Source organism: Pelobates fuscus, chromosome 1 (assembly GCF_036172605.1).
Source record: "Pelobates fuscus isolate aPelFus1 chromosome 1, aPelFus1.pri, whole genome shotgun sequence".
Classification (NCBI taxonomy): Eukaryota; Metazoa; Chordata; class Amphibia; order Anura; family Pelobatidae; genus Pelobates; species Pelobates fuscus.
The window spans coordinates 69,178,075-69,196,464 of NC_086317.1; the positions used below are offsets into that span (position 1 = coordinate 69,178,075).

The following is an 18,390-nucleotide window of genomic DNA, read 5'->3' on the forward strand; positions in this document are numbered from 1 at the left end:
TGTAGTTTGACAGTGAATGCTTATACTTTAAAAATAAGCATTTGCAATGCTTGCGGTTCACTGTTCAGTCCTACAGAAAGACTGACTGTACAACAAAAGTTACACAGAAATTACAATTAGACCAGTTTCAGGGTTGGAGAGCTTTAACAAAGAACCACCTACCCAAATTAAATAAAAACACAAGAGGCAAATATACATTTGTTTGTTTTATTTTAAAATCAAAAACGTAAGACAAGACAATATATAAAAAGTCTTCAAAAAAAACAAAAAAAACACACAAACCTCCCAAACCAACTCAGCCAGTCTTCAGAAATACAATGCGCATTCACTAAACGTACATAAAGCCATCCAAACCATTTCTGTTGATACATATTGCTGCGAGTTGGCAGTATATGGACATAATTTTACATTGAGAAGAATTCCTGCGCATGCTGCAATACGCCAAGTTACCAACATATGCCAATAGGTATTCACAACCCAATTATCCATGCAACCCATCGATTGACTGGGGGTTTATACACAAAAGCTGTAAGCTGTGAATAGGGTACAGAGTAGCTAAGAATAGTTATGTTTGGTTGCATCTTAACCACATCTTACTAGTTTGTGACTAAACCCATCAGTAGTAGTCTCACTCCTGCAGCATAAATGGTGGGGGAAATAAAAATATAAAAACACCCCAATAGCCTTTCCTTAGATCTGTACTTTGTCACAATTGATCATTTACTCCAAACGCTTCAACCATATAATTTGATATACAGTCTCAAGTGTTCTAACATGCTTCATTATCACCCATCTCAGTTTTGCTCTTCGAGGTAGCTTACAAATACAATTTTTACAACACAGATAAAACTGACAAGTTACATAGATCACTCGTGCCATCTTGACATTCAAATTTCACTCTCATCATTGCGCCTCAAAACAAATTTGCTCCTCTGGAAAAAGTTAGGATAACAGATCCCAGGTTTAACCTGTCTTTAAAAAAAAAAAAAAATCATTTTATAGGAACTATGCAGAGAGGTCTAGAGTAGTGCTAATTGTGGACTTTTTTGTTTGTAAGGTAATACAACTTTACAAGTTATTTACAAAAACAAAAGCTGTCATATATGCAGCTTTTTATTCTAGCTGTATTGGATCCCAGTATTTTACTCTCTGTTGCCATAGTCAAGTTTATGCAGATACCTCTGCACAAAAGAAGTTCATAGACAGGTAAAACAATGAAGGAGAGCAACAATTGCATCAAGCACCACACCATTAAGTGCAAAAGGGCTTCCCCCCACTTTTGACAAAGCAGAGCCTGTCTAGTAAGAGGAACAAACATTCATTGCAGACGTCTAAAGGTTCTCACTGTAGAACGAGGAAAGGTGTACAGTGGTGTATTTGCTCCAACTTCCACAGTTACAGTGGCAGTAAAAACAATTGGATATGTACTATTCTGGCTCTAAAAAAGTAGCAGAAAAACTTAGAAATAGGATAGGGAGATACAGAAGTCTAAAAAGACATGAGAATAAGTTTGTGGTATTACAGTAAACAGTCAATTGGAAAGTGCACGGGCAGCTTTCTCAAGGCTATTATTTCCAGCCATATTCTACAAGTTCAAACCAACATCTGAAATTGTACAATTAAACCAGGCATACCTCAAAGGAGGCAGGTCTCAAAGTCAAATTTGGCAGTATGTAGAAAAAGTTCTTCTACTCCAACACATAACACTCCCTGGTCACAATCCTGCCTGAAAATGTTAAACTTCTTGGGCAGCAAGTTGTGCTGTGTGGCGGTTTGCATCAGTCCCTTAGTTAATTATATCTGGGTAGATAATGAATATGTCCACAGAGCAAGCCAATACTGGGAGGAACAAGACCATGGGAGAGTATAAGCGCAGTGTCATCTATTTCTTCCGAGCATGTTGACGGCGGGCCATGAGTCGCTGACGAACACCTGTAGATTTTGAACCAGCACCAATAGAGAAGGAAGGGGTAGCAGGACCTTTGACGAGATGAGAAAGACAGTTAGAAACCAGAAATTAAATTACAGGATGTTAAACAGCAGTCAGCCTATAGGTGTTTCTAGAAGAGCCACCATGCTGGTACTTAGATACCCCATAAGAGTAATAATTGTATAAGGTTGGATAAATTTTAAAGACAAAAGCTTGATACGGGAGGGTCTTTTGGCAGATAAAGACTGTTTATAACATACAGCATGCTTAATTTCTATTATATTACTGCAACAATGCCTTTCAGCAGACAAGTGCTTGGAAAACTTTCAGCAAGTCAACAATTGAATTACATGAACAAGTTTATCTAGAAGAGTAAATATGACAACTGCAAAGCCACGTGGTACTCACTAAATGAGGGACTAGCATTTGGAAATCCTGGAGCTGGACTCCCAAAAGTTAAACCAGCTGTAGGGGTAGTCTGGCCAAATGCTGGAGTGGATGTACCTAAATGGGAGGGGAAAAAAAGATAGATTACATTAAAATAATGTGATCATCATGGTGCATATTATGTAGTGAAAATGAATTTACAGGTGGTACTCGTGCAGAGGGAACTTGCTGGCATTTTGGATGTGGCTAAAACCAGCTTGGGATCTGATTGGGGACCCACCGAAGGGCAGGTTAATTGAGCTGTTGTCTGTTCTCACTTAGGTTTACTTATTTTTCGCTCCTTGGATTTACAGGTGTGCTAGGACAGACAAGGTGGTTTACATGTGACCATTTCCTTCTGTATCATTCTGGTCTATGGCATCTAGTCATATCCAATAGCTGTTCCATTCACAAGATGTTTCTATACAAGGAACTGGGAACAGAAGGGAGCATGAAGCTCCACCCAGATTTAGCATTCTGCTGGGAGCCAGCAGATCCTTCTCCCCCTTCCCCCACTCATCACTCTTGCATTCATGAGAAGATTGGGCATTGACCAAGTCTAATGCAGTCAGGAAATCTTGTTGACCTTCTAGCCTTTACCTAGTGTACATGTGGTGGCACGGTTTAAATGAGCAGACCTCTCAAATAAAGAATAATCCTGAATGTCAAAACTACCTACATTCTAGTAGTTCAGGTAAACTAGATATCAATCCTAACAAGTTATCATGATGTCCCTACTTTTTAAGGCAATTGCCATTCGTCATATATTCTAAGCACTCCATGTGTTACCATTTATATCTGCAGATTTCCTGCTTTAACACAAGCATCACAATCTATGCATTCCTCAGTCATGGTGTAATGCATTGCAACCATGGCATGCCACTATTAAGCCCAGCACACACTCCAGCAATTAACAGAGTCTACGAATCAACCAAGAGCCTGCAGCAGAGCCAGTGAATGATACATATGCAAACATTCTGCCCATCCTCTCCCCAGATTACAGAAGAAAAATGGCAAAAAGGAGTTTGAACTCTAATGAAATTCATACTCACCAAAAGAGGACTTGTTCTCTGTTGCCCCCGGGGTCCCAAACGTAAAGGTAGAGTTTTGGGCTGGAGTTCCAATGCTGTTCTGTGTTGCATTTGAACTACCAAATGATGATGCAGCAGGTGCTGCAGTTGATGCTGCTCCAAAGTTGAAGCCAGTGTTTCCAGCTGTGTTTGCACTTTGACTCCCACTACCAAAAGATGCTGCACTGTTTGAAGCCACACCAAAAGAGAATGGTGTAGAAGATGCACCTGCAAACATATTTGTACTGGGTGTGCTGCTACTGGTTTGGCTGTTACTTATACTGCCAAATGTCGTAGCTTTTGTTGCTGCTGGGGCAGAATTGCCAAAACTGAAAGTTGTGTTTGTAGTCCCAAATGTTGGTTGAACACTAGCCCCAAATGCTGGCTGCACATTACTGGCAAAGCCAGGCTGCGTGCTTGACCCAAAAGCAGGAGTTCCTGATCCAAAGTTGGGAATAGGTGTGGTTGTAGATTTGCTTGCTGGTGCTTCACTGGAGGCACCACTGGTAAAGGCAGGTGTGCCACTATTACCAGGGAAAGAATTGTTTGAACCAAACGTGGCAGTGAAAGCAGAGGTGGTAGACCCAAATGCAGTGGATGGTTTAGGTTGAGTTGTTGATGCAGCTGATGCACTGCCAAAACCAGTAAAGCCACTGTTCTGAGCGTTAGCAGTTTGGCCAAATGATATGGCAGGCTTTGCCTGGGAGACTTTATTACTGTTGCTACCTAGCACTGCAGCAGCACTTGATGTAGTTGGGCACTGGGAAGCTGCTCCAAACTGAAATGCAGTTCCTGTATTAGAATTTGTAGTTGTTGTAATGGGGGCAGAGAGTACAGGTGTGGTTTTGGGTGCATTATCGGTGACACTGACACCAGGAAAGGCTGGAGTTGAAGTACTCGATTTGGATGCCATCTGGAATGAAAATGGTGCAGAAGAAGCTGGAGGCTGAGCGCTGCTCGCCCCAAAAATTGGTTTGAATGTAGCTTCGGAGGCTGGAGTCTGTTGCTCAAGATTATTGCCAAATACAGGTTTGAATGTGGCTGAAGCTACTGTACTGACAGGTAATACAGGAGTAGCAGTCGATGAAATTGAGTTTTCAGATGGAGGAGCACCAAAGATTGGTTTAAAAGCAGTCTGGGCATTATCCTCTGGTTTACTGAGCATCTGGAGGAGAAGACCATTTTTGGGAGATTGAGGCTTCATATGGGTTGATCCCAGTGGCTGAGGGAAAACAGGGGTGCTGATTGAGGTGACCACAGGAGTAACAAGATTAGGTGTTGTGTTAGATATGGCAGATTGCAGGCCAGAAGAACTAGAGTTGGCCGCAAAAGCAAATGTTAAATTTGAGACTTTTGAGACAGTGGTAGCCACTTCAGCTGTGCTCTGTGCAGTTGCTCCAAGGGCTAAGAGGGAAAAATAAAATTATACAATATAAATATCTTAACAAGAAGCCAAAAAATAGTCAATTTTGTAACATTAGGCTTTAGCTAGTGATCACTCCCTCACAAGATTAAGAGCGTTGTCAACTACCCAAAAAAAATGTAAGTAAAATATTTCATAACGTACAAAATTAACAAAGACTGCTGGATCTCAATAAAATTCCAGTAGAGTCAAAAAACAAAAATAAAGTAGGGACTACTTTGTCTTATGTTTAAGCCACAAAAGTTGACAAAAAATGTTTGTCACCTGTGGCAATAAGGCACTCACTCACTGCAAAAGAATATCTATGGAGACTACTGTGGTGTCAAGGGATCCTCCATAGACTTGTACTCAACCATGTACGAGAATACAGCACTGGAATGAGCTCCTTGCTAATGAAGTGGCAATAACTGAAGACTGAATAGGACTCATCTCTATTGCAACCATGGGCCCCCGCACACCAATTGTGGATGATACCATCAGAGTCTTTGCAAAATATACAAAGATAATAAAAAACAAAAAACAAAAACAAAAAAACTACTTTAAAACAAATGCCAATATACACCATACATGCTCATGTGTAAACACTTCCAGATGTCTCACCTGGAGGCTTTTCCTTTTCTTGCATCTTAGCCAGACTCTGCATTAGAGAACTGTTACTAGCAACAGGTGCTTGTTGAAAGGTTGACGGTGCTGTAGTTGGCAGAGTGAAGACAGAGGAAGCAATACTTGATGGTGCTGAAGTGGTTGGAACCAGATCTAGAAAATATAAATATATATACACACATACATATACATACATACATATACATATACACACACACACATACACACATACATATACATATACACACACACAATTTTATTTTTAAATATATAAGAAAAATAATTCTCCATTATGTACCTTCCAATGCCCTGTGCAACCTCTGTAACGCAGCTTTCTTCTCAGCATCATAATCTTCTGTAGTCACTTCATATCCCACAATAGGTGCTGGAGGCTGAATATAAATATTAGAGTGCTTGTTATTGATTTAAACCTTTAGTACAGAATGCTCAACATGATTGAGCATTTGGTCATGATTCAGAACTCTGCTAGCCTGATCATTTTAACATCTGTAACTCTCCAAGCACCTACCAGATGGTATGGCTCGTTCCTTTCCGGGCAAGTCAGCAAAACTTTGCTTCTTCTTCCAGCAACAACATTCCCAGTGGGAGATGTACTTATGGTGGATAATCCTTTTGAGACTGGTGTATCAGCAACTAGGGAGGAAACATTAAATTGATGTACCAAGCACAAACTTTTTATTAAATAAACAAGCATTGCACAAGATACAAAACCTACCTTACTGCACTTTAATCTTGACCAGGTTTTGGACCCGACTTTAGATTAAAGGGTACCTGCCGTTTGCAATATTGCAGCATTTGATGCTCCAAGCACAGTGAGCACACTAATGTCAGTAATTGGCGTATGAATGCTATCTGTGCATTGAGAGCTGATGCCAAGACAATTCAGTTCACAGAACAGAACCAGGCTGTACAGACTAATTGGAGCCAGTGGCTAACATGAGTTAAACAGTTCAAATAAAACACTGAACTTTCTGCTGTGAAAAAATATATCTTCCACCAAGACTTTCATTTTAGGACATTAATTCCAGGTTTGCCCTCTACATCCAGGACTCCGATCCAATTGTAAAAGTACCATTTATTTAGTAATAAAAAAAATAAAGAGCATTAAAAGGACAGGATGGCCCCCTACTTTGCCATTAGTACATGCATTGTTGTCCTGCGTGATACTACCTTGATCTCAATGTAAGCAAAATACAGAGCTGTGAATTCAGAGAGGAAAATAGCAGCTCTTCCAAGCTATTAAGTGCAAAAGCAGACTTACATTGTCCAGATGAGTTCAACCTGCTGTTGGATTTTAGTGGCGTTACTGGGCTTTTGGTATGCAGATCTTGGCTGGAAATAAAAGTGAGAGGAATTGGTCAACTCATTAAGTTGTTAGTTTGTCTGCAATACTAGTCATTTATAACATTTTCAAATAATGGTTATCAGCAAAAATTTGGCCTACATTACTAAGTGTTATTGCTGAAGACATTGCAGCAAAAAAAGCAGCATTCATTAACAGAACTAGGACAAAAATGTAATTGTGTATTAGGTTATTGAATAACTACTGTATACCAGAATTGAGCGCATTTGATTAATATATTCTGAAACATTTGGTTTCATACCTTCCCTTCTTAATGGGCCACTCTGGTGTCTGGCATCTGGAAGAAGAACTGGATGCAGATTTATTCAGTGAAGCCATCCTTTCCTAAAAGGTTAAGAGACACATAATGTTTGTAATAACACACCTTTTACAGTTTACATGGGGCAGTCTAAGCATCAGACATGCCCTAGTCATGGCTGTGATGCCAATAGGCTGCAGGAATCATGCTTTTGTTCTAGGTAAAGAGATTTGAAAGCTTTTATATTTATTTTTTAAATATGATTTAACCAAGACCTGTTAAATGTAAGAAATTCAGGAACACATTGATTTGATAAAACAATTAAGACAAAAACTGGCCTAGAAACAAACAGCAAATACAGTCTACCATCACTATAAGCACTACAAAACTAGGGTTTGTGCTTAGACTGCACCTTTTAAAGGTCACTGTAGCACTACTAAAATTTTAATTTTAGTCTTAAGCAGGGTTTGGAAAAGGGATCATACAGGTGTTCATGTCTTTTATAAAGTATAATCTTAGAAAATTATGAAAGCCCATCTACATGAGTTTCTCAGTCAACTTACCTTCAACAGCTTTTTGCTGGAACTGTAGGAACTTGTGATCGCATTATGTGCAGACAGTTGAATGCCGTTCATTGTATTGCTGGTCACAGAACTGCTTGAAGAGGTCCGGGAACGTTTACTGGGATCTTCATCAAAACTCTGCACACTCTGTCTTCTCTTCAGATTGTCTGACCTGGCAAGACAAGAGTCATGTTTCTATAAAGACAATTTATTTTTGACACAGAAAAGTCATTACAGATAATAAAAAGAGGTTGGTGCATACCAGAAAGTGATTTTTGACCAAGTAGGACTTGAACCAAGAAGTTCAATGCCAAGTTTCCATTAATTTGTGTGCAGATCAAATGGCAAAAGTCAAAACCCAAAGATACTAACAAATATATCCTAAAGCCCTTGTGCTCTACAATTGAGCACTACATTTCAGAGCAGCTGCAAACATATACTGTGATGGAAGGCACCTTGACCCCAGGCTCAAGCTACAGATGACCAGTCTGTTTTTACTTTGTTATGCTTTGAGCTTAGTCTAGTTTCAGTGTGACAAGTTAGCATAAATTCATGACTTGTGACATTCTGTGGTTTCTGAGGAGACTATTGCAGCTTCACCCTCAACCCCCCCCTTCTTACGTCCTAAATTTTTATTTATACACACACGCTCGGAATGTAATACGTAATGGAGTGTCTGAGATGAAAGTTGGTTGTGGTGTGCCAAAACCAACGTACGAGTGGGCCTGAAAATAAAAAAGGGCCCACCAAAGAGAATTGTAATGCTATAAGGGTGAAGGTGGGGACAATCAACTTGAACGCAGAGGTGAGCAGGGGCTGGCTGGGAGTTTAATTAGGGGACTTACTCCTCCCACAAATTCAGGCCTAATGGCCTTTCTACTTATGCTCTGAATTTAATACGTAATGGATCGTGTCTGAGATGAAAGTTGGTTGTGGTGTGCCGAAACCAACGTACGAGTGGGCCTGAAAATAAAAAAGGGCAAAAGAAGTTCAAGGAAAAACACACTTTATTGCATTTAGATGCTGTTTTACAAAGTACTATATCGTCTGAAAGCTCTTGCAATAAAAGAGGAAGTAACCTTTGAATCACAAAGTGCCTGGTCTGATTTGATTGCTATACAGAGCGGCGCGAACATATAACAGTTTGGTTTCACCTGAACATATCTATGGGTAACTTTATATCCGTATCAATACCTACTTGAAAACAGAAGTAGCCTGGAGTCCATTGGCTTCTGGTGGTTCAGAAGTTGGATCACCTCCATGTCTCCTGACAAAAAATAAAATGGCAATTATAAAAGGTTACTTTAAAATACACAATACATTTCCAGGTTTTGGATATGCAGAATCTTTAACCTTCTCCCCCAAAGCTGTATCGTTGTGAAAGTCATCTCCCATAATGCTTGCAAAGCTTTAGGGAAGATGTAGTCCACAACATCTGAAGAGTTGATGTATTTCCTACCCCTTGTTTGAGGGCTGCTTAGTCAATACAGAAACTTCAAAGAAGTCAGTCCAGTGCAAGAAAGAACCAACCTCCTCTTGTTATCAAGATCACCAGCTATAGTATAGTCGTCATCTTTGTTTAGTCTTTTCCGGCACTCTTTCAGGGCATTCAGTACAGTTTCCTTTGCACAAGGATCTGGAGATCTGTGAGGCGGAGACACTGAACTACAATGCAAGTTTTTGATGCTGAAAGAAACAAAAACAAGAATACCACAACTACATAAGAAAGGAAGCAGCAATATTTAAATATTAAATCATAATCAAAGAAATACCCAACAAGATTTACTCACACGTTAGCAATGTTTTTGTCTGGAGGGGGTATTCTTACAATACCAGGTCGGTATGCATTTTTAGGTGACAGAACAGGCTTCTTTTGATATCCATCCAAAGACACCAAAGGAAGGGATCCAACCTTGCTATACTGTGGTTGGTGAATTGGGTAACGCCGATTCACATAAGCACGTTCAGGTATATCCCTAAAGGAGTGAGGGTTAAAAAAAATATAGAAGTAAAAAAAGAAAAAAAAGAAATAAATCCCAGCAATTTAAATTATGCAAATAGATTTTTTTTTTTTATGAGATCCAGAAGATGCAGCCTTTTTTCCCCTGCAGGTGCTTCAGTTTTGCTGGTTATTCTGTTAGAGGAACATGCAACACTTTTTTTAAGACATACATTTAAATATACAAACCAAGAAAATCTTAGCAAAGTATGTAATTAACATTTATAAGCTGTCAGGATGCATTTGTGGGCACAATTCTCAGCTAGGAGAGTTCCTTTAGGCCCTCTTACGCACAAAGCTTAGTTTCAGAACAGTCCAATAAGGACAGAAACCAGGCATCATTGTAGCATCATGAGAGAAACCAGACCCCAGAGCCTGCTCTGCATGTTCACACACACACAGCTATTCTGACAGTCAGGAGGTTGCAAGATAAAGAGCTCTAAGGGCACATGTGTAAATCTGTCAGCATGCCCAATACACGTTTTCCGAATCCTAGGACCGGACACTGAATGGCTAGTTCAGTTCCCACTGAAATAGGTGTGAAAAGCATAAGGAAAGAGGTAAACTTTTTTTTTTCCATATTTACCGATTTTTCTCAGCCTGCAGAGTGAGGCAACTATCATTTAAACATTTGAATGAGACAGTTGTCTTTAAAGGATCACTATAGGGTCAGGAACATAAACATGTATATTCCTGACCCTATAGGGTTAACACCATCATCTAGCCCCCCAGGCCCCTCATGCCTCCATAAAGATAGCAAAATCTTACTGTATTCAAGCCAGAAGCTGTAGATCTGAATGCGGTTTGCCTCAAAAAACAAAAGCACTGACATCAGAAGTGGTAGCCTGATCCAATCACAGTGCTTCACCATAGGATTGACTGACAGAGGCAGAGGCAGCACAATTCAAACACAGCCCTGGCCAATCAGCATCTCCTCATAGAGATGAATTTAATCAATGAATCTCTGAGGTAAGTTCAGTGTCTGCATGCAGAGGGAGGAGACACTGAATGTTTGGATGCATTTTAGGCAGCCATGACCTAGGAAGGATTTCTAAAAACTTCACTGGCCACTCCTCAGATGGCTATCACTAGGCTGTAATGTAAACAGTGCATTTTTCTGAAAAGACAGTGTTTACAGCAAAAAGCCTGAAGGTATTGATTCTACACACCTGAACAAATTCAATAAGCTGTAGTTGTTCTGGTGACTATAGTGTCCCTTTAATGTCAAATGCACACAGCTTCAGCTTGTAACCACTAAGACATCTGCCAAGTGTCCAGAATTGGCACTTTCAGACAGTGAGTGATATAGTGGGCAATACTGCTAAAGGTGCCAGGAGTGTCAAACCATTTTAGTCCTTGCTGGGGAAAATCACTAGGGGACTGTTGACATAGCCACGACAGTATTGTAGAGCTTAAATTTCCCCTCTAGCAATAACTGTAAATATAGGGAGAATATTGCTTACAGCATGAAGGCCAAATGGAAAGTGATTACAATGTTTAGTTCTAAGCCTTTAAGTTACACTATGCTGACACAATGAGTAAGTTTAATTTGACAGGCAGACTAGAGATTTTGAAAGCTGTATTAGAAGGAATTTAGAAGCTTGAGCCATGACAAGACTTGCAGGCTGTACAATTGAGCAGTATATCCCAGGTCTACAGAACCCACTACTTACTTTGCAGCAAATGAAGAGAGCAGTCCATTGGCTACAGGTGGTTCAAGTGATGGACCACTTCCATATCTCCTGAATAAATAGATAAAAAAAAAAAAAAAATCTTACAAATATATAGATTCCACATTATAAAGCCAATATTACTGTGAACGCATAGGTGCTACATATAATTTCCATCAAACAGAAGACATTTTTTTGCCAGGATCCAAGACAAATATTCAGCACAAATATTCTCCAACTAATGAAAATATAAAGACAGTCTCAAAGAGAAAACTGTCAGTTTACTTTTACATAATCTTTTTTGGATGACAGGGTCTAATAGATTTAGACCAGAGTACACCAACATCTGTAAACTTCTACTTGCTAGCCATTGGAAATCTTGAGCCCTGACTTAGACAGTACATCAGTTGAAACCTAAACATACAAGAAGCTAGTTCATGGAGGGAACTAAAACTAACCTCCTCTTAGTATCCAAGTCTCCAAATAAAGCATTCTCTTCATCTTTGTTTAGCCTTTTTCGAGACTCTTTGATGGCACTCAACACAGTCTCCTTTGCACAAGGATCTGGAGCGCAGTGAGTAGGAGAGACTGGACACCGAGAAGGCACATTATCAAGGCTGGAACAAGAAATTATATAGTGAAGTAATGCACAGTATTTCTTTTATGAAACCTAGTTGTGAGGGAAAAAAAATAAATAAATAAAACACACGTCCAACCACACTTACAAGGAGTACGCAGTGCTTTTGTCTGCAGGCGGTATTCGTACAGTAACAGGGCTACGCAGCATATATTTTTTAGGTGACACAACAGTCTTTTCTTGATGTCCATTCATAAATACCATAGGAAGTGAGCCAGTCATGCTATATTGAGGCTGGTGAGCTGGATAATGTCGTCGCGGATTCATGTAAGCACGATTATGCACCGGTGTTTCCCTAAAATAGAAAAGGGAATGTTAAAAGATACATAAACAATGCAACTGACAGCATTAATTAGCTGAATGATATTGAAAACGACAATCCAAGTACCACAACAAGCCATGTTATTTGCAAAACAATCCGCTTAGTGATTTAGGACAGAAAATCCCTCACGTGTCCTCCTGCAATTTCTTCCAGAAGTGTTCACTGATCAGATGCACACTGTAAAAGTCAATGATTCTTTACAAAACAATGAGTGAAGCAACCAGGAAGCTACTCATTTGCATTACCAGGACATATTTGAAAACGAGAAATCTCAATGTATCTTTCCTGGTAAAATATTTTATAAATAAATTACAGATCTTAAAAGTGCACCTGGTACAGAGTGATAACACAAACAAACTGATTGACAGATCTAGTCAACTGAAGGCAACAGGGAGTTTTAGACAGGGTGAATGCTTTGCAAGAGCTAACTTCTGCATGTTGCAAACCCTGGTGATAAGCGGCCTTACTACAAAGGGATCCATTTAAAAAGGAAGAAATAGGATTGTGCAATTTTACAGCATTTTCTCATTTTAGTTACTTATTGTATGGTTTATACCTAATCTATAAATAAAAAAAATAAATAAAAAAAAATGGAAGTTTAAAAGAAATTATACAAGGCCAAATAAATGACCAGCAATATTAAAAGAAAATGAAATGCTATGGGCAGAAGGCCACACATACAGGAGTCTCAACCACATACAGTCATCCCAAGTACAGATCCAAGAGGGAAGTCAAAATAATTCATCTAAGGCTGCCAGATATTGACATGTTATGGCTTAGTAGTGACTTTTCCCAGGTAAAATGTTAAACATTAAGTTTTTTGACCACTTGCTCTGGAATGTGTACTAGCAACTGCTAGCACCATGACTAGTGCAGACTAATGGGATCACACAAAGAAATAAAAATCCCAGAGAATAACCAGAGTTTAGCTAGTTTCAGTGCATAGGTCCAAAGTGCCCATAGATGTACCTACCAATACTGTAACAAATCTATGCCCAAGATCATATAGCACTGGCTAAGTGAAATAAGTAAATACATTGTTTAGCCATCAGCACTAGTGATAGTATTGTGCCAATAGATTTGACTTTAAACTGGGATATTTCATTAGACACTAATTGAGAGACTTCAGGCTCTCTGCAGTAACAGACTAGTAACACCTCCATGCAGGTGACATGTACAGCCTTCCTAAACACTACCAATAAGGTGGTGAACTAACGGTTACACTTCCTTTATTGTAAATTGTTTAAGTTAGAATTTCTTATCTCCTGCGCTGTTAATACTTTGCTAGACCTTGCAGGGGACTCCTATGTGATTAACATTCAATTTACAGAGCAGAAGATTTTTTTTTTACAAAAAATAAACCTTTAAAGGAAATGAACCCCTTAAGGACCAAGCCAAATGTACAAGTTGTGAACAGAACAAAACCTGGCATTTGCGCTATATGTCTGTCCAACCGTAATTCACCTCTTTCATATTAAATGCACCCCCCTTATTATATATCATTTTATTCAGGGGAGACAGGGCTTTTATTTAATATCAAATATTTAGCTATGAAACATAATTTAATATGAAAAAAATGGGAAAATGGCCAGTGTTTGTGACCAAGTGGCTACTAAAAAAGACTGGACATACCCCATTTGCAATACCTTGGGTTGTCTACTATTGCAAATGGTATGCCATCATAGGGGTAATTTTCATTCTTGGGCTACCATAGGGTCACAAAGGCAACGTAAGCAATCTGGCAAATTTTAATGTGAAAAATATTTGACGCTGTAACTTTTGAAAACACCATAAAACCTGTACATGATGGGTACTGTTGTACCCGGGAGACTTCGCTGAACACATATGTGTTTCAAAACAGTAAAAAGTATTGCAGCAATAATATCGTCCGTGTGAGTGCTGTTTGTGCGTGAAAAACGCAAAAAGCTTCACTTTTACTGGCGATATCATAGTTGTAATACATTTTACTGTTTTGAAACACTAATATTTGTGTTCAGCGAAGTCTCCCATGTAAAACAGTACCCCCCATGTACAGGTTTTATGGTGTCTTGGAAAGTTATAGGGTTAAATATAGTGCTAGCAAATTAAATTCCCTATACTTTCGACATGGGTTGTCAGGCAGGTCCCGCTAATTGTAATTAATTAGGATACCTAATTATGTAAAAATATTACATAAATATATATATAAAAATAATTTCGTTCTACGTGTATTTTGATATAAATATATTAATATCACAACAGTTGGAACGAAATAACACATCTATATATTTTTTAACTTTTTTATAATATATATTAATAGTAAAATTCACACACACACACACACACTTTAATTTTATTTTCAGCCAGCAGGAGCACTAAGTAAGAAAAGACCGGAGGGCGCACAATTACGCCCGGCGGCATTTAGAGCCGCTCAAAATAGGGCGTAATTGTACGTCCTCTGGTCTTAAGGGGTTAACATTTGATTGAAAACAAACTTATTTCCCCATGAAGGTTGTGTCTGTCATAGCTGGGGAGGAGTGGGTAGGGCTGCTTAAACAGATTTAACTAATAAATGGCAGCATATTGAGCAATGAGACTTCAGGGGGTTGAAGTTGTTGTGTGACTATAGTGTCCTTTTAATGGCACAACTACACCACCTTATTAAAATAAATACCTTCATTACCATTATAGAGGAATGAAGGATGTTCACTTACAGTAACACATTTGTTACCAAAGTACAAAATAGCACCTAACAAAATGTGAAGGAACACAGCCATAACATTTTTTTGAGATGGTTTAAACTTTAAAATGAAATATCCCAGTATAAAGTCAAATCTATTGGCACATACTTTTTTACTCTTAGCCAGTGCTATACGATCTTGGGCATAGATTTGTTACAATATTGGTAGGGGCATCTATGGGCACTTTGGACCTATGCACCAAAACTAGCTAAACTCCAGTTATTCTCCGCGTTCCTATTATTATGCCATTCTGAGGTACACTTTAGTGCCATAGGTTCACCATCACTGCCCTATAGTATAGAGCGCTGTCTCGGTTCCTAAGACCATCGGAAGTATGTTTTCCGATGGTCTTAGGTGACCCCTGTGAAAGGGTCGTTCGAACCCAAAGCGGTCACGTCCTACAGGTTGAGAACCACTGGTTTAAAGGAACACTTCAAGCACCATAGCATTACAACTGGCTATAGTGGTTATGGTGTAAGACATTCAATGGTGCCCCCACATAATAAACAGTCAAATAGTTTAAGAACTGAACTTCTTAATTGGGGATCTTCCAGGTGCTGTTCCCTGCCTCCACTACACTGGTCTTGAAAGCCAGAAGCTCTTTACCGGAGCTAAGCCAGGCTCCCTTGCTGATGTAGGGGAGGCTGGGGATTGGTCCCGAGCAGACCTCTGGTAACAATCATTCAAAAATAAAAGAAAATGGCTTGAGTACTTCTAGTATAGTATGCACCAGGGTATAGCACTGTAGTAATTAAGGTGCTTAGAATGTTCCTTTAAAAGGACCTCCAGGGAGCAGACCTACCCAAGGACATGTCCACCAGTAATATGTCAAACCAATAGTTTGACACTTACTTTGCTGTGACATCTGCTGTAGTCCTGATCTGACAGCGTTCATACCAATTCATGTCAGATTTGAACATTCAGTGGCAAAGTGCGTTAGCTCTCAATCAATACTGCTTAAAACAGGTAAGTGTTTGTGTGTTAAAGTAGTAAGAACGTCCATTTTGTCAAACCAGCTTAAAGGAAAACTCCACACAACCACTGCAGCATGCTCCTGTGGTTATGGTGTGAAGAGCTCCCAACCTTAAGTGTACATAGTAAAACCATTTGCCACCGGTTTAACTTATTACCTCTGAGTCAATCCCTACACTAATGGAGCAGACCATTGTGTATTGCTCTCAGCCAATAAGCTAAACCCTGGGCTTTGTTTAAAGCAGAGTTTCCAGCTGTCACTGAGGCAGAAATGGCAACCAGTGGGCCAGAGGTTGTGTCAAACCACAATAGACTGATAAAATATTGGCAGATTTGCCTCAGGCCCACATTACATCAGGCACTAGAGCATTCTGTAGAGCAGAGCTAGGCAACTTGCAGGACTCCAGATGTTATGGACTACATCTACCTTGATACTTATGTCAGCATTATGAGAGATTTAGCCCACATCTGTAGTTCCAAATGTTGCCTACCTCTGCTGCAGTGGTTTTGATACCAAGTTTCCCCTTTAAAGCAGACCTGTCAATCTCAGTTTTTTGCTTGACATGGGAGCTATTTCACCTAGTGAAAAAAAAACGGTGTGAATATATATATATATAAAAACACATTAATCCTGGATAGTTGGTGGCCCATGAAGACTCGTTTGGGAACCATTGCTCTAAACTACAGCTTACAAAATACACAATTCAGCGCACTCGCTTATTCACTGAACAATGATCAAGGATTGTAATAGTATTATTTTAAAAAAAAAAACACCTAATCTAGGCAAAAAAATAATGGGGGTTTAGTTACATTATATGATCATATAATGTAACTAAAACCTAATTTTCTTGCCTAGGTGAGGTGTTTTTAAATAAAACAATCTGTGAGATCCGAAATATTCAGCGAATAAGCGAGTGTGCTGAATTGTAAATTTTGTATATATTGGCCCCAGCATCACCCTATAATGTATGCATGTCCAGGTGGAGTGCAGCCCTCTTTGTTTCATCTAAACTACAGCTTACCTGCAACCTGAGGTTTTCAGTTCTACAACAGGCAGGAAATCTGCACTTTTTGTCCACCCATCCACGAAGAAGCAAAATTAACAGCCATTATATTTTAGAGGATTTTTTTTTATTAGAAACAGTAAAGTAATCGTGCTGTAAGCTTCTAAATGGAGTGCTGAGGGAGCAGGAGATTAGAATAGTAACACGTGACAGACAGTGCTTTACTGAATGCCAATTGTAATAACAGAGAGTGCCAGCCCTGCCAGTCAGACTGCACGGCGGGCACCCAGCGAGCCTGGCCCGGTAACCTCACCTGAAGGAGAGCCGCCTGGCCGGTGTCGCCACCTCAGGGTTGGGTCTGGTCAGCCTTTCCTTAATGTCGCGGGGCCCTCTGAGCTGGCCCCTGGCCGGGGGGTCCTGCTTGCCCAGGTAGCTCCCCATGAGGAGCAGGAGGTCGGCGGGGCTCCACCAGGAGTGCGGATCCCTGTGCCTGCGGGCCGGGTACGGCCTCTGCCGTTTGGGGGGAGCGTGCACTGGGCCCAGGGGAGGCCTGAGGCCGGCGAGGACCAGTAACCGCCTGCCGGAGCTCCGGTACACCCAGCAGCCGCTCACACACAGCGCGCAGGCGGACAGCAGCGGGAACGAATAGACGGCGGAGGCGCCGAGGGCGAAGAGCGCGGCCACGAGCAGAGTCCCCGGCTGCAGCCAACGGCCCGCCAAGCGCTCCCACGGGACTCTCCGCTCCCACAGCCCGCCGCCGCCACTGACAACACCCCCTCCTTCGCGTCCTCTCGGCGGACACATGACCGGAGCGCGCTCAGCCAGGCCCTTAAATACCCAGCCTGCCTCGCGCGCGCCGACCCGGGCTGCGTCACATCCCGGGTTGCCCAAGGCAACGCTGTCCCCCTCCCCCTCTCACCCAGACCCCGCCTCCCGCTCGCTTTCAAAATGTGACGACAACCAGTGCGCGATGACAACAAGGTTAAAGGGGAGTGGTGGAAATTCGATGGTCGCGACGTCACTTCCGGATACTATATCCCCGCCCCTCCTGCACCAATAAGAATTCACCCTTCTAATTCCCGCCTGACTCAGGAGAGTATTTAGCATTCTACAGCCAATCAGGATAGAGGGGCGGGGATAAGAGTCTCTAAGCCCCTCCCATTGCCTTACTGGACATGGCATGTGGGCTGGCGCTTCTTTCGTTTTCCTGACAGCCACATGTTGACATGTTTCACCATCAGTGACTCCATGATACATGCTGCTTAGGTCACATAGATCAGGGATGTCCACACATTTTAGTGCCATGATCTACTTTTGATATGACCAGCTCAACAAGATCTACCTACAAAAAAAAAAACACATTACAATCCTTACTGCAACTATTCCATGTATCATGGTATTGAATCAATCTAATAAAATGCACAAAAAA

At 40.6% G+C, this 18,390-nt stretch overlaps 1 protein-coding gene across 1 annotated transcript; it reads right to left on the reverse strand.

Annotated features, from left to right (window-relative positions):
- Window positions 1-272: 272 nt before the first annotated feature.
- Window positions 273-17,836, reverse strand: POM121 (POM121 transmembrane nucleoporin). Its single transcript, XM_063449598.1, has 16 exons — window positions 17,275-17,836; window positions 12,032-12,238; window positions 11,765-11,923; window positions 11,310-11,378; window positions 9,428-9,613; window positions 9,168-9,323; window positions 8,836-8,904; window positions 7,638-7,809; window positions 7,078-7,160; window positions 6,735-6,805; window positions 5,982-6,106; window positions 5,751-5,844; window positions 5,450-5,605; window positions 3,409-4,830; window positions 2,339-2,434; window positions 273-1,980 (listed from the first exon to the last, which is right to left on the reverse strand). Exons 1-16 carry the CDS (start codon window positions 17,763-17,765, stop codon window positions 1,883-1,885), a joined length of 3,654 nt encoding a protein of 1,217 aa, XP_063305668.1. The 5' UTR covers window positions 17,766-17,836; the 3' UTR covers window positions 273-1,882.
- Window positions 17,837-18,390: the final 554 nt, after the last annotated feature.